Below are 25,513 nucleotides of genomic sequence, written 5' to 3'. Positions count from 1 at the left end.
TTCCAGTTTCAAGAGGTTTGCTTATTACTGTCAAACTGTTAAAACTGGCCACATCCCCAATTGTGAGAGGGTGTGCGCACTTGTGCAACCACATATTCTCAGTCGTTTTTTTTTACCTCTGCTTTTTAAAATATTTTTAGTGGTTTATTGGAAAGGCTAATCATTTTAGTTCCCCCCAATTGAGTTGTGTACGTTATAGGTGAAATTAATAGTGGGCAAAGGTTTGGTCGTTTATATTGATCTACATTTTTTGAACTGCTGTGGGTAGACTCTATATGCATTATACCTTTGTTTTAAGTTTACAGTTCAGTTTGCATTGCCGATGGCAACTGAACAAAATGCAAAAAAAGAAAAAATACCGGCATGTTTAATAACATCCTAAATGGTGCATTGTGTTCTTTTTTGGAAATGAAGGCTGCGGACAAATGCAACATTAGCAGCTTGGTCAGTGAGAATTATTTTGTTTGGAATATAACAATGACAATTGTTGGTTGCTTTGGCTCCACTCCAGGATAGACTTTACATGTCACTGGAATTTGTGTTTTCTTTTCCCCAGCACCGCACTGAATCATATTGGCCTGTTGCCATTTTGAATGAGTTAAGAAGTTTGATGTTCTGCCATAAGCATATTTCTCGCCATGATATCTGCTCGTCAGAAGCTGAGCTGCAATGTGTTTGAGAGCACAGGCAGTTCCACTCCTTACCTAATATTTATGTATGTAACCTTAATTATAACCTCATCATAGATTTATGAAATAATTGCCCTTAATTTATATTGTAAATTTTGAATAGAAGTCAATAAAAGGTTGGTGCAAGCTTTTGCAGACAACATTAGATGAAGTGGATGACCGGATCTTGCCCGCAGACCTATGATTAGACCCCATTGTGTAGGGGAACCTATAATTATTAATGGTAAACTGTATTTATTACGTAACACGTTTTTTTATGCACTTGCAGTGACAATATTTGCCAGCAGATGGAGACAGCGTATGTTCGAATGTACCTATTTAGGATGTGACGCCAATGTCTCCAGTACTAGAAAAGGATAATAACCGCACTGCCATATACTCTCTACAAGTGAACCTGGCAATTACGAATTATCCAAAGCACCCATATTTGATTTATCTGTATGAACATCTTCAAAGTTATGATAGTCATCACACGTGTTATCATGCTCATATGGGTCATTATGCTGCACGATGCCTCTGGGTTCCAGAGAGCGTAAGCCAATCTTTTTATTGCATCCTAAGCACCACTGAAATTGTATATCCTTTTAAAGCTCATAAATGTTAGCTCAGAGGCATTTAAGCATGGCTCCATATTCTCATCCGTTCATTGTAACCCTCTATGGCTGAATAGAGGAGAAAGCCCCCCCTGGCCAGATGTGGGTAGATTATTAAATTAGATCAAGCCTTCCCGTGAAAGCCGGTGGAATTATAATGTAGACATAAATCAGACAATGTGTTTCAATACTGCGCAATAAACAGCATCTGTTAGTGAAGGCCCCTATGTGTGTGAGGTTTCAAAAGACACGGTATAACTGTCTAAAAAAATAGTATTCATGCAAATATTAGCTCCCGAGAAAAGTGACATGGTTGAAAGGTCTTTTGCAATTGTAAGGGGGAAAAGATGATGTTGAAATAGTGTTTCTTTTATTTTAAGATCACACACGTATGTCTAGGAATTTGAATTTGATACTATGCTTAACCCTTTGCAGTCTGGTGCCAAAACCTTTTATGTACGTGAAAATTAGATGTTGGGCTCCTATTGCTGATATCGGTTTGAATGTTGAGTAAAAGGAAGCTAGATATAGACATCATTCTCAAATTGTCATTACAGCTTGTAAAGCTAATCATCCAAACCTGTTTAAAATCATATCGGTAGAGTACGAACTATTTGAAACAAAAATAAAGATAAAGATGTCCTTTATTAGTCCCACAATGGGGAAATTTGAGGTGTTACAGCAGCAAAGATATAGATCACACAGAGTCGGCGGCGTAATGTAGCCGTTAATGTATAACATTAGCAGCAGACATTCATAAAAATCATGCAAATATACACAGTATAAACGTATATAAGTGCAAGGAAACACTCCTAATGTTTGTCCATTATACGGAGGGGGAAACGCTGTAATGATAAAAACTACTGAATGATTGAAAATACTGCAATGATATAAATATTGCAATGATAAAAGTACTGTAATGGTAAGAGTACTGAAATGATAGAAAAGTACTGCAATGATAAAAGTACTGTAATGGTAAAAAGTACTGCAATGATAAAATATACTGCAATGGTAAAAGTACTGTAATAGTAAAAGTACCGCAATGATAGGAGATACTGCAATGATAAAAGTACTGCAATGATAAAAGTACTGTAATAGTGAACGTCCTGCAATGGTAGAAATACTGCAGTGATAGAAGTACTGTAATAAGAATACTGTAATGGTAAACAAAATACATTATTGGTCAATATTTAAGTACACCATTGGCTGAAAGTACAGTAGTAGTGTATATTGCATCCTAGGACTGCACAATTGCACTAATGCCCTCCCGTTTGTAGGCCTGACCCAATGTTCTTGTTAAAAAGTCTGACAGCAGTCGGCAGGAAGGAGCGGCGAAATCTCTCTTTGGTACAGCGAGGGTGTAACAGTCTATCACTGAAGGAGCTGTGGAGTGTTCTCAGAATGTCATTGAGTGGGTGGGCTGGGTTGTCCAGCATTGATGACAGTTTTGCCGTCATCCTCCTGCCCCCCACTGAGTCCACAGAGTCCAGGGAGCAGCCCAGGACAGAGCTGGCCCTCCTCACCAGTTTGTCCAGTCTCTTTTTGTCTCGGCCCGAGATGCCTCCTGCCCAGGAGACCACTCCATAGAAGATGACTGATGAAACCACCGAGTCATAGAAGTTCCTGAGGAGTGTTCCCCGAACGCCAAAGGACCTCAGCCTCCTGAGTAGGAAGAGTCTGCTCTGACCCTTCCTATAGAGAGCGTCTGTGTTGTCGCTCCAGTCCAGTTTATTGTTCAGATGAACACCCAGGTACTTGTAAGTTGAGATGCAGGATGTTCCTTCTTCTTGGTTAAATCAGCCATACGGTTATGCATGTTATTAACCTGAGACGCAAGTGCAGAGCTGGACTATATTAAGTGTTTCCAATATTTTTGTTACCGCACTTACTGTAGCTACATAAGGCAGAATGGGTTGACACAGCTGCAAACCACAACAGAATTACCATAGCAAACAAGCTTAAACTCTGACGGGCATGATGAATCATCTTCATGCAGACGATAACATGCCTGTTCCTTTTAAATGGCTTTAGAACAACATCACTGTATCATTTAAATGACATCGGATAACTTGTAGTCTATACTGCTCATTATTCATCATAACTGGGGTCCGCTACATTCATAAGGTCAATATACAGTCCACCCAAAATTATCAATCATAGTGCATATATGCTGTATATCATCTTGGGTTTCGATATTTCATGATCAATCTGCCCAACACAAGTTGTTGTTCACTGGAGAGATGCCAGTTCACATTTACAAGTCCTTGAGTCATGCAACGTCCTTCACTCTGACATCTCTTCCTAATGCACGTCTATAGCGCCCACTCTCAGAAGCTGAGTGGGCACATAGAATCAGATACAATGGCTGGCAATGATTATCAAAACCACAAGATTACGAATCTTGCCTTGGGCGTGCATATTCTTTGAGCATGTATGAGCATTCCGGTGCTACTACAGTCCAAATCATGTCCGTTGTGAATGTGAGTATGGTTATATTTTATGACTGTTCTATTTGTTATTGAATTATTACTACTTTTCGTTTTACTCTGTGTTAAGCGCTTCGTTACAGCCGCAACTGTTATGAACTGCGCGATACAAATAAAGTTGTATATTATATTGTCATTCCTGTGACTGAATACATAGTGATCAGTTTGGTTGTAATAGCCCACTTATCACTGCAAGACAGCTGGTAGCCTCCAGCTCCATGTGACCCTCGACTGGATAAATGCCACCCAAAGTCTTTTAGTTCTTAAATGAGCAAATGGTGTCTCTTTAAATGCAGAAGGAGTTACATAAGTGCAGTAACAGAGGAGAGTAATTATATTGTTAATTCTCGGGGAATCTCCTCATTAGTTGCTGTTTTACATATGGTTAATGAGTTATAGAGAGGATAAAAAAGCAGTCCATGGCTGAATATCAAAGACATCGGATCGATGTTCAAATGGCTCTTAATCCTGTTCGGGCACATTGGACACAGAAGTCATTGGACATGATGAAATGTCTTCATTGTGCAGAAATAAAAAAAAAATGCTACTTGTGGAACCCACATATGCTTGGAGTAGAAATCAAATCACATCCCTCCAGCTCTAAGACGGGTCTGGAGTGTACATTCATCATTTTCCTACGCACACCCACAGTACCTATCTGTGGCCCAGCGTTGCTGTCATCCTCCACCGCTACTTCCTGTGTCGTGACAGCCCCTTGTTTGATCCTCAGCTGTGTCACCACCCTCTGCTCACCAGGAATTTCAATACCTCATTCTCCTGCTCCGTTTATCCCGCATCCCCAGCATTCAGCTTGCCTTCCCGTGTCTGCAGGAGAAGAACGGCTCATTGGTCTGCCATTTGAGTTTTGTGGATGGATGCATTGAATAAAAGCTCATGTTTGACATAACCTCCTTCACAACAATACACTGAGTTGTAGTCTCATGTGGATCCTGTTTAGGAAAGTGTGAATGGAACAGACAAAATATGGTGTTCAGTCAGGGCCTTGAAAGCCTTCCCAGTTGGCCTAAGTATCATTAAAAGTGCTTATTTGCATTTTAAACCTTTTGGGTAATACATTCATAGATTATATTGCATATTTTTTGGGGGGGAGCTGAACAAACTTTCTAAGTATCCATGTATTTCCCGTATTGGGGGGTGATGTCATGCTCGAGTGAAGGCCTACCTTTGAAAGCTTTTCCCACCACTGCAAACGAGTATCAGAGTTATTGTAATTGTGACCAAAATAATTACTCAGCTATGTATGCAAAGAATTAGTATCTATGGCCTACAAAAAGAGAATAATCAGTGTTGAATATTTATTTATGACATTGTCTGCTAGTATTGGTAGTTGGAATGAACGGGAAGGACATGTTTTCTCTTCACAGAGGTGACAAACCCCTGAGCAAGGCATCCAACTCCTCCCATTGCTGTGAGAGATCATCCATGGTCTTGCAGGGAATTATTCAATTATATTTAATTTGCCTCAAAATGACAATTTCTTAATTACAAATATTTCATTATTCACCTATCTATGTTGGTACAGTGAAAGTCAGAGCAATTAAAAGCTCTTCCATTGGATGGCATAAGGTATAATAAATATCTGTCTATCTGCCTATTGCCATTCACACAACTGATAAATAGTTGTGGTTTACGAGTATTTGTCTACAATTAAAGTGGGACTAAACACAGGAACACTCAAGAGGAGATATATGCTTTGCTCTCTAAACAGTTGGGGCAAAAAATAACCCAATTTGGGTCAAAACGGGACTCAACCACTTGGCTCAATTTGACACAACTCTCGGAGTTGTAAAAAATTGTCCAATATTGGGGGGTTGTTTTGTGCAAAAATAAGAGAAAGTTGGGTCAAACTGACTAAAGTGGTGGACCGGTCCATTTTTTACTCAAATCGGGTTATTTTTGGCACATTCTTTTGGATCCTACACACACTCACATGCTCCATAATATAATTAATTTAATACAATATAATATAATATAATATAATATAATATAATATAATATAATATAATATAATATAATATAATATAATATAATATAATATAATATAATATAATATAATATAATATAATAAATATAATATAATATAATATAATATAATATAATATAATATAATATAATATAATATAATATAAAATTATGTAATGTAATGTAATGTAATATAATGTAAAAAATACAAAAATAAAATATAATATAATTTGGGGCTTAACTGTACTTGTTTCTTTGGCATATTACAAATTTGTAGGCTTGTAATAAGCCCATTGGAATGCACACATTTACTGACAGAGTCCCTGATTCTGCCTTTTTCCTACATTGCAAAAACATTACATGTAAAACTTAAAGCACAATACAGCAAAACGACTAGAAAATTTCACTTTCAGGAAACATGGGAAATTTGATATTATGAGTTGTAATATTTACTTCACAGAATGTACCTTGTTGCATATTCTGTAGTTGATCAGCATCAGCAGTGGAAAGGATGGATTTGAAAACAGTATGAGATTTTCTTTTTGTATGTACACATTTATCTTTTATATACACTGTACAATTAAAAAGAAAAAATAAACAAAATATCATTATTTCACATTGTGCACCTTACAGATGTTTAACATTGAAACATGGGCCAAAGACAGATAGAGCTACCCAATTAATACTGCCCACACCCGACATTTCATTGCAGTTTATACAGTGGGTACATTAGATATTGCTGGATAACCTCTCTTTGATTTAAACACTGCTTGTCATAAATTGGAGGATATTGTCTATATTAGAAAGGCAATTTGTACCTCTTCTTTTTTTTATGGAATATACCAATACAATATCAACCAGATTTTGTAGCTGCATTAATTAAGGTGACTTTTCATATGTTTTTGGAATGTAAGTCTCTGTCATCATTATCATAAATAAATAAATAATGTTCATGGCCATCAGCACAAACAAACAACTAGGTTGCAGGTTATTTTGGGATGATGTGACGCGCTGCGCTGACCTGTTGTGATGTAGAGAGGTGATGACTATGTCCTGTGTCACCTTTCCCCCTCCCCTCGCCTCGCTGCCTCTTGCAGAGTGTGTGCATATGGTGAGCAGCAAAGCATGGTGGGATCTGCTCCCACCATGGAGTATGTTGTGCCAGATAGCATGTGGGCATGGTGGGGGTGATTTTGCCAATGCCAGCAGTAGCGTGGTTAGCTGCTTTGGTTTAAACCTAAAATCTGTCAATGTTTTCATTGTCAGCTTAAGCTTCTAGCTGCCATCCTCATATGAAACTAACCCTGTTACTTATTATTAAGAGATGTTTGTTCCAGCATTGCCATCTACGAGTGCAGACACAAAAAAATGTTAAAAAATGAAAGCAACACTTTTGTCATATTGCACACAAAGCTGATAAACGGTTGTTAAACATAGACTTCCTATGATCACACACGCACCCCCCCCCACACACACACGCACAAATATTAGACTTCTCTTTATTCATTCACAAAGTACAATGAAAAAAAAAATACTTTAGGGCAGGTATTTTCTGGTTCTTGAACGAAAGAAACAAATAACTGGAAGACAAAACTCCAGAATGGACCAAAATCCAGACGGACTAAACTTCAACTGCTGCTGGCAAAGAGATTTGGCTTCAGAGTAGAAGGCAGAAGTTAACCTTTATGGATTTATTTTGACTCGTCATGCAGTTTTCGGTCAATTGCCGTGGGTAATCCACCCCAAGACCACAGCCTAATGAAAGTATTGACTTTGAAAAAAACGTGTTTTCTTTGGGATTAATAAAAAAAAATGCAAATTTTATCAACCATAAATCAATCATTTTTATCATCAAGACCTTATCAAATTCTCTCTCGTACATCCACTGATGCACACAAACCTATCACAACTTGTGAAAGTGGCTTTTGCTCATTTTCTCTGTTTGGAGGAACAACTTAATTCTTTGTTATTTTTTTGTGAACAAAAGATAACACATCAATCACTTCTACTTTTTTGCTGTCCAATAAACCAGGACAGTGTTTTTGACACTTGCACCGTTGTGGCCCAGTCCCGGAGTTTTTTTTTTTTCCTTAACTCCTCCTCTTTTTTTTAAAATGTTTTTTTTAAGAACTTCATTTGGGGTCACAGCACATCACCCACAGCACACACAGACAACAAGGGGTTCCAGTCAAAGTAAATGATTACACAGCTGCCAGAGCAAAAAGAAAAAGTCCATTCCATTTTAAATGGAGCTCATTGCATTCATCAATTTCCTGATGCTCGCGGCATTATCAGGATATGGACTGGCAGTGACAGCAACAGGAGAGTAGAGCAAGTGAGACGGCTGCTCAATCACTCCAACATCAGATGGGGCAGTGCCCTTGGCGCACAGGGCTGTGTTTGACCTCAATGGTTATCACCATACAGAAGCTTTGGATCCACGTTTAATCCATTTTTGGTTAACAGTTTGTATTCTTGTGTGCCAAGAGGTACTGCTCTCGTGTTTAACACTGGGAGTGGTTGACAAGAAAGACACAGTGGCATCGTGAACTAAAAAGAAAAATCTCATAAAAAGACAGTAAGGAGGAAGTGGGTGGACATCAAAGACATTTAAGGGTCAGAGGAATGGCAGCGGGTCAAGTGGACATCACTGTTTGACAAGGGGTGAAATTGAGGAGTACAGGATTTCAAAGAGGCCTGAGAACAAAGAGGTGACACACACTGTCTGCAGCCCACAACTGGAGATGTGTGTTGAGGGCACGGGGGAACGGAACCTGCTCGCTCCCTCAGGCCTTGAGTGCATGCCATTGGGCCACGGCAGTGCGAGGATGACCCATCATGTCTTTCCAATGTTTCACCTCCGCGGGGCCACTCTTCCATGAGAGATAAATCTGCGAGGAGAACAGACAATGTTGGCTTATGTCCACTGCCACCATCAGAGTCATGGCTTTTTGACAAAATAGTAAAGACAGACAATAGAAAAGTCACGCTGAGTATTTCGCTGAGTCCTGCTTTTAACACTTCATCTATATTCAAATCCGACAGCGAGTGAAACAACTTTGAGATGATTATTTCTCAACAATACTTTAAGGACACAAAATTGTCTATTATTATGGGCACGGTGTTAGAAAATAAATGCAATCCAGACAAAAGGATAAGGAATACAAATGCGTTGAGGAGACGACCAGCAATGTGTCTTTCAATTGTCTTATTTCCCCAGAGAATGTCCCACGAGTACCACAGTAGACGTGGTGGAAGACGTTCTAAAACACTTCTGTTCATTTACATTGCGAACTAATGAGTGTTGCTGTCGCCAACAAAGATTAGGTTTAAACATGATATGGAGACGAGACGCAACTAAGCCATATTGTTGACGAATAAAATCAGGACTAAATGGCGTTTACAAAATGAAAAATTGGCGAAAATGTCTCCTCATTTTCATAACCAAAACGAAATGGGACGAAATCTCACAAACGTCACGAAATGCCTGTTCTCTAGGTCGCAACTTCTGTCAACAATCCCAACGAGTGCTGTTATTTGGATCCGAATACGAAGATGAAATTTCTGGATAAGTTTTATAAAAGTGCACTTGTTTACCAATATGATAAAGGTGGATGTTACATTTTTTCGGACCATCTTTGACGTGTGTTTCGGCAAACGTACAATTAGGAATCCATTCGAGACTGGTGATTCCATATTTTTTTTTTTGCCAGGGGTTGTATAAAAGCCAGCATTAAATAGATCCATGTAATGTTTTCAATGCTATCAATCTATCTGCCCTTCATTGGCTCGATCTATAAAAATAAAACAGAAAAAAAAAAATACCAGAGAGACATAATTGAACTAAGCGGCTGCTCAGGTCCTTGTGGCGCTTACTGAGAGGTGACACTAAATCTAAACCTTATAAGCAGGTTGAATACCAGTATTGACGGCAGCCAAGCAAAGGTCTCACCATAGAGTGGGACTGGGGCCCCCAAAACAAATTCTGCCGAGAGCCCGTTATAGGCTTTGGCCGGCACTCACAAAGTGAGCCGTAGCAGTATTGCACATAGATGACTGAGGTATTACATCATTCGGAATGAACATTTTCATATTTTTTTCTTATCAGCTGAGGGTTTGCTTGATATGGACCAGCAGGGGTCAGTAGAGACTAGCTGGGTGATTAAATGAAGCTGGCCTGTCATGGAGTCAAAAATACACACAGGAAGAGGAAGAGGCAGGAAAGAGCGAAGAAGAGGGAAGGAAATACCTTTCCAATGACATCATTGCGACTAAGCCTGTCCTTGTCCATGACAGTGATAATTATGGTGGTCTCCCTCAGCACGTGGGCAGGCACGTCGAAGGGAAAGGACTCGTTGAAAACAGGGTTTAGACAACGCTTCATTACTACCGTCTTTTTCTTCTCCACACGCTTGTCCTTGTTCATCAACCACACCTTCACATAGGGGTCTGGGAAAAAAAGAATATGAATAGTTAACCTGGGACTCAATTGGATGCTGTGTGACGTAATGGATTTAATTCATCTCTGTGGTCGTTAATATTTCAATGCATTCAAAGTGCACACACGGAGGAAGCATGAAGGAGCCAATTAAAGGAGCGTGTGTACCAGAAGTGCCTCCAATGTCCATGGCTTTGAGGTTGCGGGCTTTGACAATGCTCACAGTGATAGTGTTGGCGGTGGGGTTGTAGCACAGAGATACCAACAGATCCCCTCGGCTTCCCTGGAGAAATCATACACAACGGTGACCTGTTTATTTTTAATGCACTTTCCAAATGTTCTCCCTTCTTCTTACTGTATTTTCCTCCAGCAGTCTGTGTTCAATCCAGCAACCTGTCAGATGCCGAGTATTTGCTTCTATCCTCTCCCACCGGCACACTACCACATCTCCCCCGGGACTGTCACAGCAGCCAGCAATGACATCATCCATTACATTCTGTCCCATCTCCCCTCCTCCCACTCTATCCCTTCTGCCACCTCTTTTCGCCGATTTACTCACACTGCCATCACTACATGGTTTCAATTCCTTCCAGAAAGTCTGCATGTTGGCCAGATCCAATTTGTTGAGGGGGATGGACACCTCTCCGATCGGGTCGTTCCTGCTGAAGCGGTCATAATCGAGAACTTGCAGGTATAGTGTTCTCTGGACCACTTTCTCAAATGGGAACCCTGAAATAGAAATGTACACAAATCAAATCCATACTCCAATGTCCAAATGATGAGCAAGATGTAAAAAAAAAAAAAAAAGAAAAAAAGTAAATGTGAGTAAAAAGTCCTCACCGATTGAATCGACATAAGTGTCTACAATAATCAAGGTTATTTTAGTTAATAAAAACTGTGATCGGCTGGCAACCAGTCTAGGGTGTACACCGCCGACTGGCCCAACATGGCTGGGATAGGCTCCAGCACGCCAGCAACCCTCGCGAGGTGAAGCGGATCAAGTCATGGATGGATGGAAAATGAAAGAAATAACTAAAACTAAGGGTGTACATATGCCAGAAAACTCCTTTAGACTGTGTGTTTGGTTTGGACGATAAGTGGACTATGAGCTGTAAATTTATATAATCTGCTCCCATTGGAAAAAAATGACACTGGTGGCACGCAGAGCAAAAATCTGGAAATGGATGAAAAAATATGGAATTCCTACATGCTGCATTCCTGCATATTTGTGCTGTGATTAGAGCTGCCAAATAATTGGAAGCGGCAAGAGCAGCTCGTTAAACGTAGGTTTTGCGATGCTCAGTTTCTAAATTTGGAACAGCGCTGGCGAATGTGTGCAGTAACCCGAAGGAGACGATTTGCTCTTTGTGCCCTGACCCACAACAGGCTGGCAGCAGCGTGGCTAAACATAAGACGGTGGATCATTTATGAACTTATGCTGCATTTGAGAAAGGTGGGAACTTAGTCAGACATTTCAGACCTCCTGACCAGGAAATGTTCAATTGAACACCCCTTTGAACTAGCAGGTACGACTCAGAAAGAAAAGGCTTCAATCTGAAATCACTAAATGTCAATGATTGAGAGACAGACCATGAATTTCATAACAGAAATTTAAGCCATTTCGAACATTATGAACATCCATCCATCTTCTGGACCGCTTCTCCTCACAAGGGTCACGGGGGGTGCTGGAGCCTATCCTAGCTGTCTTCGGGCAGCAGCCGGGGTACACCCTGAACTGGTTGCCAGCCAATCGCAGGGCACACAGAGACGAACAACCATCCGCGCTCACACTCACACCTTGGGGCAATTTAGAGTGTCCAATCAACCTGCCATGTATGTCTTTGGAATGTAGGAGGAAACTAAAGTACCCAGAGGAAAACACACGTGGGCACGGGGAGAACATGCAAACTCCACACAGGTAGGCCGTAGCCGGAATCTAACCCACGACCTTTGCACTGTGAGGCCTCAGCTTGTTAAGACCAAGAAGACTCATGTATGCTGTATTTTGTCCGGATCGACAGTGGTTTGCATTCACACCTGAAGTGACCCACAAAGAGTCCATTTGGAAGCGCACTGAGGCCTCCTCAAAAAGTGGCTCTCGGTCTGATTATTTGAGTAGGGATTTGGTTGTGTGCTTTCACACCTGCAAAAAAGATTCAGACCAGTGTGGTCTGTTTAAAATGGACCAAACAGAGCAAGTGTGAATACACCCTAAAATTTAAATAAAATAAAAATGAGAATGTCAGATAATGGATGAATGGATAATTAACTGGAACTGCATTTTACTTATGTAATTATAATTATAACACAAACACCCTTGCATTTTTGTCCTTTATTTCAATTTCGTAAATAACCTTTCAGGGTTTATTTCAAATGTTTATTTTGTTTTACTTTTCGACTGTTCAGAATAAAGGTCCCAAAGTCATTTGAGAATTGTACTTACTGGCCTTTTTTTTTTAAATTTTTTTATCTCGCAGTCCACATATACTCCTATATTATAATAATAATAAAGAAAAACGAAACATTTTCAAGAAAATCTAATCTAATAGAAACTAACAAACCGGCTGTAAAAACGAATTACAACAAACTAAATGGTTGTCTGTCTGTGTGTCCCGTTTGATTGCTGAGCACCAGTTTGGCGTGTTTGCTGCCTACTGCATGGAGACAGCTGGGTCCGACCGACTAGGGCATGCAGATAATGGATGGATGGATGAATTTAAAAAAATCAAAAGTCAAAATTAAATAAAAACTAAATAAAATTGAAAAATTCAAAACTATCGTAACCCGGACTATAATATAATGTGTTTTTTAAATCATACATTTTCTATAACATTCATTTAGGGTCAGGTGAGCGCTGTAGCCTATCCCAGCAGACTTTGAGAGAGAGGCGGGGTGAGAGAGTATATAAAATTGACCATCTTAAAATAACCTAAGATGCAAATTTTTATTTGAATGTGTAAATACGGGCGCTGGAGTACCTGCAGAAAACCCAAAAAAGCAAGGGGAGAACATGCAAACTCCCCACAGAGCCGGTATTTGAAACCGGAATCTCAGAATTGTGGAGCAGACGTGATAACCACGTAGCACCATTTTGAGCTATGAAAAATCATTAAAAAATCTCTGGCGGTATTACATACAATAATATAGAATATACACAATAACCATTAATAATTGGAAAAATGTGTGACATTCAAACCTTCAAACAGAAAGGTCTCATTCCAGTGTGGGTTCAGATTCTTCCTCTTGACTTTGGTCTCCAATTTGTGCTTCTTGTCAGGCAGCAGGTAGAGTTTGACAAAGGGGTCAGAAGTGCCGGAAAAGTCCTTGGCAGGCAATTCCTGGCCCTTGAGGATTTTTACAGTGAGGGTGGAGTCCTGGAAGCTGTATCCCACGCTGAACTGAATGCGACCCAACTTTTCACACACAGGACCCTCGTGTTCATCTTCTTCCGAGCCTGGAGACAACTGGGAGAGACAATGCCAATTTTCTAGTCTGTTTACATGAAAGAAAATACATGATGTTTGACTGATTTGATAAATTACACATGTTTCAAAAGAAAAAAGAATCTGAGTCAGAGTAAAAGAGGCAATACCAGAAAGTAATAAATTAAAGCTTAAATGTAAACTTTGAAACGGCATCTTAATAAACTCCCCTTTTTGTGAGGAACTAAAATAGAATAGAATAGAATAAGAAAGGCTTCATTTTCATTGTACAACAGGGTGCAAAAAAAATGGAACAAGATCAAGAGAGAGAGAAAATACTATGGCCAACGGGAGTATACAGATTGGGAGTCTGCGGGGTCGCCTTTTACAGTCCACCGACTTTGCAGATGAAAGGAAAAAAATATAAGGGAGGGCGAAGAGGAAAAAAACAACCCCAGACTAAACTCCTGTTAGGGTAGCATAGTATAAATTAACTTCAGCAAACAGGCACACATGAAAACACGACACGCAGGCTCGCACATGAGGAGGTGGAGTGGGACAATGTGTCTAGGTGTGTGTGTGTTTTATACATACATACATACATATATATATATATATATATATATATATATATATAGAGAGAGAGAGAGAGAGAGAGAGAGAGAGAGAGAGAGAGAGCGAGAGAGAGCGAGAGAGAGAGAGAGAGAGGCAGAGGTTCCATGAGGTTGAGGGTTCTGCACAGGATTTGAGATGTTTCTAGTATTGGGCGCTTCTGCTGGAGCCATCCGCCCAGCTTGTGTGTTTATGCCCCCAGTGCCTTGATCACTTCTGACATCAAAGTTGCCTTTGCCATCCAAATTTTCATTTCATTTTTTGTGCTCCTTTTACAGCTACAGCTACCGTATCTTCTGATGTTTGATCCACCACCACTATGTCGGGCTGTTTGGTTATCACCAGTTTGTCAGTCTGGAGGCGGAAGTCCCACAAGATCTTGGTGGTGTCTGCCATTTGGTTTCTGGGACCTCCAGTCCATATTAGGTAGAGATTTCCCGGTATATTATTTCTGTCAACTGGTTATGCCGCTATATGTACAGTTTGCTTTGTCTGACCTAATCTTACACCCTGATAAGTACGGTGTAGTTACACACTTTTCCACATTTGAACTGGTACTATTTAAAGCTAATATTACTGTACTTAGGCACATAAATGGCATGTCATAACTCAAATTCAAGGCGACAGGGGGTAGTAATGTTACATGATAGGAATCGAATGTCTGATCAGCATAGGGTACAGGCCCAGCTCTTTAAAATGTCTCTATTGATCCACAATGCAAACTAGCTTAGTGTGTTGTCACATGGCCAGTATCCACTGCGCTGAAGGGCAAGTGAGCATGACTGCTGTGGGATGACAGGCCGATTATCAGTTGGTAGACTGACCCTCTGATTGACAGAGGTGCAGCCTGGAGGGAGGTGCAGAAATCCAGTTAAAATGTGCAATCTGTTGGGAAAAGAGCTGAGAGCATCACTCAAGAAACAGTCCCACATATATTTTAATATCCAATTCCATACTTCGCACTCACATTTCAGACGGTGCTGCTCGACCTCTCTCCTTTGTCGAATGTGATCGCATTTCATTATTCAGCTTGACACGCTAAAATTACCCCCAAATGCGCAGACTCACAATGGCTCTGCTCTTTTCCTCAGCATCAGTACTTACTTTTTTATCCCTATGAAAGTCAACCAAATCACAGAATATTGTTAACTATATAAAGTTTACCTGTTATTTCATTTTTGTTACTAATTACTAATCATGTAATATTTAAAATTTTTGTAACAGCGTGAAAACTAACAAAACCTCCAACCAAAGCAACAGTCTAAAAGAAAAATTAATCAAAGCTTAAATCCATGCAAAGAGCAAGAAAAATTGTCGTGGGACTGAGCGCTGTATGCAACCATAATCTCTATTATCACAGTTTTAAGAAACCAAACACCAAGTCCATAATCTTGTGGTGCTGATAGACTCAGACCTATATTTCAGCAATCATAAAGTCATTCGCTAAAAGAGCCTCTTAGCAGCTGAAAAACCGACATGCTTCATGTTTCAAGCAAACAAGGTGAGCATTTTCCATGCTTTTATCTCCAGTAGACTTGATTGTTGTAATGGTCACGAGCAAGGCAGCTCTCTCTTCACCAAAGCCGGCTACTGTTCTTGAGTTGTGCACCCACAGGTTGGATACCACTAGCGTGCAGGGAAGACTTTGTCTTGAGTTGTAAACGCTTCTTGTGTGAATTAAAATGTGTGATTTTACTAGACTCTCCAAAAAGAGCATCAAATAGGTGCAATTCAGGTTCCGACCACAAATTCCTCAAATGACATAAGAGTCCATGGTGTTCAACAGTCACCAGTTTTACAAATGCCGAAAGAAGTCTAATAAAAATTCTGCAGATTTTAAAAAAATATTTAACAATTGAGTAATCTTTATTAATACTGGGTCTCTTTTCCTATGTCCACAACAAAATAATCAATACCAGTTTTAAAGCCCTTTGCAGGATAGACACTTTACATTTCGATGATTAGATGAACAAACCTACATACATGCTGTACTGCAGGGCCAATGTTGAGTACGGAATGTGTTACCGTGACGACTAGGGCGGAGCTAGGGGCGGCTGCATTTACAGCGCCACATCTAACACAGTTACTGCTAACTGTAAAGCACACTCATGCCTCTACAAGACAGCAAGGACACAATTAATCCCAGGGGCGGCAGCACTAACCTGAAGAATTACTGTGTGTGACAAGTATGTGGTAGCGGGCACATCCCCAAAAACTGCGTTGACAACATCAACGAGCAATAACATTCCGCTTATTAGAAATACTGTGGCTAAAGCTGCAATGCGTGTTGCGCTGTGCTGAGGGATGCCATCCTTGCACTTTCATATCACTTAATGATTGGCTTCATCGAGGGTGTGCTGCACTTATATTTCTAAGTGCAGTGTGAAAAGGCTTCAAGTCGAGAAAGATGGTGTTGCCCTGCGAATATGGACCCTGGTTCCAAGAACGAAAATCCACAAGTAAGTGTTGCCCCCGAAATGGGTTTAGAAATGCTACAAGATGGTGGCAAAGCATGACCAGTGTCTAAATGAAATTCTTTAATATACTTCAACATAGTTTTTTGGCACCCAGACGAGATGGCACCAAAGTCATATTTTAAATTGTTTTGGCCCTATTGCAAAAATAGCACATTTTTAATGGAATAGCAGAGGATCGGTTGATGGGTGAGGATGAGTGGCTCCGATTTTATTGGAGTAAATATTTACAAATAGATTTTGTGAATTATTCAAGACAAGACTTCGCACAAGAGGAATATTTTCACCACAGTGATGAAACGGTGTATCGTGTATACGACAAAGGTGGTGCTGCGTAATTAAGCCGCACCACTTTGAATTCCTCAGACCCACCATGTAACAATAGTCACTACATCCCCATAGCACCCACAACCATGTGTGTTCTTTCACAACTAATTAGTGAGATTGGCTGAATAAGGCAAATGTCCTCTCATCTTCTCAGTGTCTCATTTGTGGCCTGTTTACTCTTAGTGGCGGCTTAGCCAGAACTACTTGTGGTGCTCCACTGGTGAGTCAAAATAAAAGGGAAAAAAAACTGGTTAAAAAACATCATGTGTTTTTTGAGTGTGATTAGAGTCATTACATTTGATGCCCCCCCACTAGATGGGCAATGGACAAAATTATAGACTTATTATTTCAAGACGTCTGACAAGCAAACACAAAGATAATGTAAATGGGACACATGATACTTATTGTATTAATTAATTAATCAATCTAGACCCTTAAAGAAATCCAATGTAACCGCGAAGGAACCAAAGCACATATGCGATTTATGAAACTACTGTCCAGCCCTCAATTATTTAAACTGCTTTTAATTTGGCCACTTGGGGGCAGTATATAAAAGGTTGTAAGTATAACGTCGACGTTATGAAATTTTGATTAGGCTGCGCAAAACATTTGACTATTTATAGTTGATGCATGTTGATCTAAAAACAAAGTGAAGTGTGAGAATTTCCCCTCTTGAGCCATTTCAGAGGACTTTTCATTCCAATTGCATCATCTTGTCAGGGAAATCTTCCACTCTTCTTGTATCAATTCTTACGCTGCTAAGAAGTCCCAAGATTGTTTGGCAAAAACTTTGACAAGCGTAACCAACCAAACAGATATATTTTTTGAAAGAGACGAGATGTAGGAGATTTGCTCATACTCAAGTGTGATGTGCACACACCGGAGACAATATCAAAATTAATTGAAAATTAAGGTAAATGTGCCTTTTTGAGAATTAAGTTGGTAATTGTATCTATCGAAAGACAATCACCTCAAATAACTATATTACAGCATCATGAGCCTCACTATGCTTCCATAAGCTCTTTGTGAGTGACTAAATTTGTCATTAAAAGGGTGTCAGTTAAGATAATACTACTACAAATAATAACGTAAGGGAAAACTATTAAGAATAACGTGCTAATGAAAGTAGTGAAAATGTCAAAATGCAGTAGAAGCAATTATAAAAATGTTAAATATTAATGAATAAAATGGAACACAATAAGGTGAGATGTGATAGATGAATATTACACTTGTTTGCCATTATAACATTCTTGCATGTCATTCATATGATGAATACTGCACTACCTGGGAGTTATCACACTAAGAGAGAGAGAGAGAGAGAGAGAGAGAGAGAGATAGAGAGAGAGAGAGAGAATAAGAGTTCACAAGTGGGGAATTATGTGGGGGTTTAATTTATAGGTCTTGAATATTGTTATGTTTCTGTAAAAAGCACATATATTTACTGAAATGAAGGCTTCAATAAGTTTACATGTGTGGCTTGATTGGAAATAATTCGTTTAGCTTTGAAAAACACTTAAAAGCTGAAAAATACACCTCTATTTTGATATGTTCCACTTTTACGGCAACATTTTCAACACATGGGTATGTCCATGTTGAGTCCAACAATTCACTATTGGACACACGTTGGACAGCGAGAAGGACCCGAAGAAAAACAATACCACATTGCAGAATAACAAATTCCAAGTGGTCAACCAGAAGCAGCAAACAAGATGCTCACGAGCATGTTCCACATTTTTTACAACAAGTGTACTTATGCAAGTTTCATTGAGACAAGGACAGGCAGGCACTCGCATGAGAGAGAAAGGTGTACTTTTCAGTTAGAGATGGGACACACAAGTAACATTAAAAACCAAGGCCATGGCGATTATTTTTAACGAGCCAGAAGTGGGGTGACCTGTGTGAGGGAGGATCTGGGATTCCTCTGAGCCGCAACCCTTCGCGATCCCCGGCAATGCAGGCTTGTGGGTCGTTATGCCAATAATGCGAGTTGAGTCTGCGCTCGTATATTAAGCTGCTGAGACACCGGACCAAAGCAGCACTCTGTTGTGGGCAAGGTAAGAGGATTTTTTTTTTTCTAGCATTGTCCATGCCTGTGTAACACGCGAGCAAACTAGCGCCATGTCTGCTACACTCTGATACTCTCGTTCTCTAATGAGTATTTTGTGGCAACAAAAGATCATACGTTGGGGCATCTTACACATCAAAAGTGGAATCGCACTCTGCGGATTTATTTCATACTATTGGCTGGAAACGATATGGCTTCAATTTTTCAGGATTAACGCATTTGGTGTGTATATCATTGTTCGATCTATTCCAAAACTGACAAATATGACACGGTTATCTAGTGGTGTGTTTAATGAAGATGGCGGCCAGCTATATTATTTTCAAAACTGTTTTCAAAGTTGTTAAATGTACATTAAAAAATAATTAGAAACATAATATTAACTTTTCCTGCAACAAATGGTGTACACAAGTGTCGCATCTCGAAGACGGCAGTCCATCAGTGACGGAATGACGGACCTTGTGTAAATGCCCACCTGTGCTGAAAATGACATTTTACTTGAATAGGTAGTATACAATAATTGGGTCTCTGGAGTGAAGCTATATCCATCACATGTAGGGCTGCAACTATCAAATATTTTGGTATTCATATATCCTACTGATTGCATAATGGGGTAGTCGGATAAATTTAAAAAATACATTTTTTGCTTGGTGAAAGAATAATTATTAACACAAAAAACAACAACATTTTACATTTAACTATAAGATGTGCATAGCAGCACATTATTTTCCTCTCTAGAAACATTCGTGAGATTTTAGACAAAGTCCTCCACATCGATGTTGGTCTATTAGACAAATTGGCGTCAGAACCAAAGTAATGATTTTGCCGCCTAAAAAAAACCCACACTTGAGTGAGCCTGGTTTGTTCGAAAGTTATTTGTAAGAATGGCAGCATCAAAGTGTGCAGTCATTTACGTATTTAAAATTGTCTTGATAAATAATCTGAACTGGAGCCGCGATCGAACCTGGCAAAAGGCACCGTGTCATAATAATTGTTTTTTTAGTGCACTTAAATGTCAATTATACGAACGTTATATCAGGACGACGGTATGTTGTTGTCGTCGGCGGCAACAGTTTGTGACGGCAATAAACAACCCCAGAAACACAGCCTGGAAGTTGAGTCAGTTCAGCCGTTCCGCTGCGAGGCGCTGCCGGGAACAATTTAAAGCGTACCAAGGCATTGATGTCCATATATTATCTGGTGATGTAAGGTTTATTTTGAACTTGGCCTTCTCACCGATTTGGCAGCAAGTTACTATCAAGCATAGCATGAACAATTGCCGCTGAGGTTAGCTTGACTTCAGAAAAAAAATGCCTCGAGCCTTTTTTTTTTTGAACCGAGGTCCCTGAATTACTCGAGGACTTGTTTCAGTCCTAATCACATGTGAAATTAAACAACCACAGAAAGACCAATAGCTACTTTCAAGCACTGCCACTAGACGGGATTGTCTCAAACACAATCTTGCCGAGACACAGTAATGTAGAAACAATCACAACCCTACTTGTTTGGAAAAATGAGTCTTCGCAGAGCAGTTTTGAAAATCATTGAATTCTTTGAAGACTTTGAGCAACTTTATTAATTCTAAGAAGCATTTTTGGCCGTTTAACCGCAGGAACCTGAAGAAAGGATTTCATGAAACAATAAAAATACAGCGATGTAACGAATATAGTTGGATTCTCTCCAATTCCAGCCAGACTTTGATGAAAAGTGCCTTGGGGTGCAAAGCCCCTGCTATTGTGTCAAAGTCAAAAGGTAAGCAGAGCTGCAGTGAGTCACTTTAAATGTACAGAGCAATAAGCTGCATATACATGATTGGTCAGTTAGGCAGTGGGCGGGAATATGGGTTTGAGTTAAATTTATTTTATTTTCTTATTGACAAACTGGCTGAAACACTCACAAGCGAGCTCCAGGATATTTACATGCTGACACTTTTCACCAAGATGATGAAAGACAGCCCATGAAGACTCTGTAATCAGGTTGGGTTGGACTGATATCAGCAAGACAAAAAATAGGGCGCGTGAAGAATCCTATAATTTGTTATTTTGGGGGAGTTTTGACAAAAGCATGTCTCGGGCACATCAATAAGAAACGTGGTAATTGTTTTCAATGGTAGAAAATAATGCATAATATGTCTCCTTTAAATTGACTTAAATGTTACCTTCTCACTGTAAATGGTGTGCAACAAGAGTATTTTGACTGGCGCTAATATATTTATATTCTCGTCAACCCGCTCATCCCACTTCTTGTCTCAAGGCTTGCATGTCACTTTCATACTGGATTAGAGGAGATGATCTGGAAGTGCCCGCTAATCGTATAACCATAGCCATCTCATTCACTTTGATTTGAGAAGGCTTTGCTGACAGAGGCCATCATGGATGACTTCAGTCACAAAGAAACAAGAGAGCAGTGTATCAATCAGTGCGCGTTACCATGAGCATTTCACTTGTGACCGAGTTGGCTAAATCGGAGACGGATGAGTTGGCATCGTGGCCCGAGCCCTGGCGGCGTCCACTCTCATCTGGGGTGTGGCCTCTGGGACTGCTGCCTGGTTTGTTACCCGGAGTCCTGGATGCAACAGATAGAAAAACACACATTGGGCAAATGCACTTAACATGCAACTTTAATGAAACACAACCACTGCTTTGCTTTCTGGTGAAGGCTGTTCTTCTTGGCAATAGCACTCAGCCAATACATTTAATAATTTAACAAACTGAAGTAACCTAGTCACTTTCAGCTCACCAATACTATTGCAATACTGATAGAGAAACTAAACTGAATATTTTTTTTTCTTTTCTTTAAACACCTTGGATTGTTTTCTAGTCAGTTACAAGGCACATATTGAATCGACAAACAGCCATTCACACTTATATTCACACCTATGGACATTTTGGAGCGTTGAATAAACCTGTACATGTTTGTGGAAGCCCAAAAGAAAAATACAAATAAGCCACAGATTCAAACCCAGAACCACTGACTGTTTGGCATCATTGTTCTAACCTCAACTGACCTAAAACGAAAACATGACTTTTAGTTTGCACGTAAAAATGAACCCAAACTAAAAAGTTCTTAACTCCAAAGGTGGCAGCCCCCGAGTGCGCCAAGCTGACTGATTTATTTGTTGAGACAGATGCTGTAACACAGTCGCACCATTTCAAGACGTCGGCGGCCATGCCCATGAGACAGAGCGAGAGGGACAAAGTGACCTGGCCTACTAGGTGACAGATCGTGAGTCGCAGGACCTGCACAAAATATACTCGTCTGACAATCTCTTTGCTAAGATCGAACATATATTTTGGAGTTCCTCTTGGAATTTATTGTAATGAACACACTGAGGACCAGCCTTCCATCAACATCACTTTTCAGTCATGGAAAACTCTAATATAGAGTATGAGAATATTCTAATACACAGTCTACATCAGAAGTGGGCAAACTACGGCCTGGGGGCCACATGCGGCCCGTTAAACGTTTTAATCCGGCCCGCCGAATTTGAAAAAAATGAAATGAATAAACCTCGTTAATATTTTATTTTCAAAATACTGTGGTTTTTCAAAGACATATATATTATGGTAATGCTTTTGTTCACTTTCATTTAAAATGTATTTTGTTTCTCCGATGAGGTGAGGTTACCAAAACACTCCATCCATCTGCTCCTGGTCCGGCCCCACTGTCAAATTTTAGAACCCATTGTGGCCCGCCAATCAAAAAGTTTGCCCACCCCTGGTCTAAATGCTTTATGAATAGCAGAAGAGAGACCCAGGAACCTGAAAGATGACATTATTCATCATGAGCCTGCTCTCCTGTATTAGCGTGACCAAGAGGGAAAATAAAGGAAAGCGTGTGCTGCATTGACCACCTCTGGTCACCACGCTAACAGATTGAGTTCACTGATTGGTAAGCTCTTCCATGGGTCTTTTTCGTCAATTTGTCTCACCCAAGTAAAGTATTTGGTAGTTAGCAATTGAGTAGGCTTTATTTCCTGTTTATACTTTGAAAAATGTCCCACACGACAAAAGCTTATCCTTATCCAGGTGCATTGCAATAAATATTAATATCGTAAAAGATGAAATTCATTACTGGTGTCGGCTGAAGACCCCCAAAATGGCATGCATGTTCAACCATTAAAATTGCATCGTCAAAAAGCGCCAGCCATTTTCAACACCTTTAATTAACGCTCACAAGTGAGGACGGACCAGTACAAATGTAAAAATAGATGAAATTTACCAAATTGTGATGTGACATAGGAGCTTTCAGCCTGACAAGTGATAAATTAGACTAATTCATTATCCACATAGAGAAGGCCCTTTTGCATGTAATTTCTTAAAATAATTTGGATGGTTTCTCATGCAATATTCCAATTTCATGAGATGATGAATTTGGTGTTCTTGTTTGCTGTAACTCATGAAAATGATCAAATGAAACTATGAAATATTCCACTTTTCGTGTGGTAAATATAAATAACTATTGCAATATGTTTATTGATTTTATTGAGGTATACATATTGCTCTCTTAATGTGTGTATCATGAAAAAATGTGCAACAACCAGTTTCAAATGTCATTTGCTATGACTCCAACAATGGTTGTAAAAAACACAAGCTTTCATTTCTCACCCAACACACACCTGAGATATATAGAGAAAAGGGTGCACTGGGTTGGAGTTGGGAAAATAGGTTAATAGAATTCGTAAAGGAAACTCAAAACCCTGTAGAATTAATTTAATTAGAGAGTGCCAAATACACTCACACAAGGAAATTACTGTACACACCTAACAGGAAAATAAATTCAGCTGTGAAAGGAGTCAGCAAGAAAGCCGAGGGAACAAAACAACCCGGATTTGGTTCTGCTTAAAAGTTCTACAATGGAAGAAAGGAAGCAAATTGCCATGTTATATTAGGCAAGACAAATAGGAGAAAGCTGGAGAGGAAATGGCGCGAGACGGACGGGGGTCGTACCACAAGGAGACAAGTAAAAGCGAGTGCAAGGGAATAAGAGAAACACAGAGGAGACGATGCTGACCCAGTGTAGAGGAGAAACAATTGATTTGTCACGCTGTGTTTCTTCATTGTGATCCGCTGGTCAGAGCAGCGACAATGCAGCACAAAGTAAATTCAAAATGCATTCTTGTGTGTTTGACACACACGTCCAATACACAAAATATACCAGTTGGCTGACACACTGGTCCACTGACTGCCTCGAGAACTTAGCTGTGTGCACATGTACTACTTGATGTTTTATTACATGCATGGGGTAGCTTAGCAATAGTTTTGGTGGCAGTTTTCAATAATCAAGTGCAGTTGTATAATATGCATTGGTGTTGGAATCCAAGTTTCACATTTTTACAAGATAAGTTTGGTGTTTTTATTCCCCTAGTATGGGAGCAAATACGCTTCCATAAATGGAACAAATTACATATGCGGACAAAAGAAAATAAGTCGCATGTTTTGAACATTGTCTTCAATCAAGAAAACATTTTCCAATTTAAAGTGTGAAATAAACGATTTAAAATGCAATTATTATGATATGAAATATAAAAAGGAAAAGCCCAATCGATGTGTTGTCTGATTTGCCTGCGATTGGCTGGCAACCAGCTCAGCGTGTACCCCGCCTACTGCCCGCAGACGGCTCCAGCAGGCCCGCGACTCTTGTGAGCAAACGCGGTTCCGATAATGGATGAATGGATATTAGATTACAAGTTGAGACAATGTTGAGCAGTAACACAGTGAACAAGGGATAAAGTGCTTCACATAGCACCTCCTAACTTTAAAACTTCATGTCAAAGCACTTTTGCTTTAGCCAAAGGGATGGAAGAACCCTTCACATAGAGGGCATAACATATGCCTGTCAACTGGATGTCTGGCCCAAGAGTCAATAATTTCCTTCTTGTAGGAGTGCTAAGATCAATAAGAAGTCACTAAACCCCATTAAATCAGCACGTAGCACACACACCAGAGACCACAGGGACAATCACGCTTACATTAACGCACACGCACACGCTCACACACCATTTTGTTTCAGTGGAGAGACGCATTTTTTTTTCTTCACAATCCCAATCTGATGGGCACATGCTGTCATGTTGACAGTCCTCCAAAGGACTCAAAAAGTATGCCAGACCAGCTTTTCCCAACCATTCTTGAAAAATCTCATGGCCTAACTATCATGGTCTGTGTTTGTTGTTTTTGGTTTCAAATTTAGTTTCATGCTTTTCCTTGTGTTTGGTGTGTGTCTCACGTTAAACCTGATTGTGTCCACCTGCGCTTGTTGTCACATTTCCTAGTGTGACCCAATCAGCTCCTTCCAACCCTTTGTGTCGTATCCTGGTGTTCCTCATTGTCTCGTTACTTTGTTATAGTATATTGTGCAGAGAGCCATTCCAAAATAGTATGTAACGCAAACACTTTTTGGATTATTTTAATGTGTTGTGTATAGTTAT

At 39.8% G+C, this 25,513-nt stretch overlaps 1 protein-coding gene across 1 annotated transcript in view; it reads right to left on the bottom strand.

Moving 5' to 3' along the window:
- Positions 1-6,241: 6,241 nt before the first annotated feature.
- Positions 6,242-25,513, bottom strand: part of syt7b (synaptotagmin VIIb) — a 106,453-nt gene continuing 87,181 nt past the window's right edge. Inside the window, exons 9-14 of the mRNA XM_088296957.1 lie at positions 21,516-21,651; positions 13,386-13,653; positions 10,749-10,918; positions 10,358-10,472; positions 10,001-10,200; positions 6,242-8,642 (exon numbers count right to left, since the gene is read on the bottom strand). Coding sequence (XP_088153083.1) covers positions 8,538-8,642; positions 10,001-10,200; positions 10,358-10,472; positions 10,749-10,918; positions 13,386-13,653; positions 21,516-21,651 — 994 coding nt within the window. The 3' untranslated portion in view covers positions 6,242-8,537. The remainder of the gene's footprint in view (positions 8,643-10,000; positions 10,201-10,357; positions 10,473-10,748; positions 10,919-13,385; positions 13,654-21,515; positions 21,652-25,513) is intronic.

This window comes from Idiotropiscis lumnitzeri, chromosome 5, assembly GCF_059441095.1.
Source record: "Idiotropiscis lumnitzeri isolate Australia: NSW breed Sydney's pygmy pipehorse chromosome 5, RoL_Ilum_1.0, whole genome shotgun sequence".
Taxonomy (NCBI): Eukaryota; Metazoa; Chordata; class Actinopteri; order Syngnathiformes; family Syngnathidae; genus Idiotropiscis; species Idiotropiscis lumnitzeri.
The sequence above is the reverse complement of the archived record's forward strand: the minus strand, read 5'-3'. Positions and strand labels throughout refer to the sequence as shown.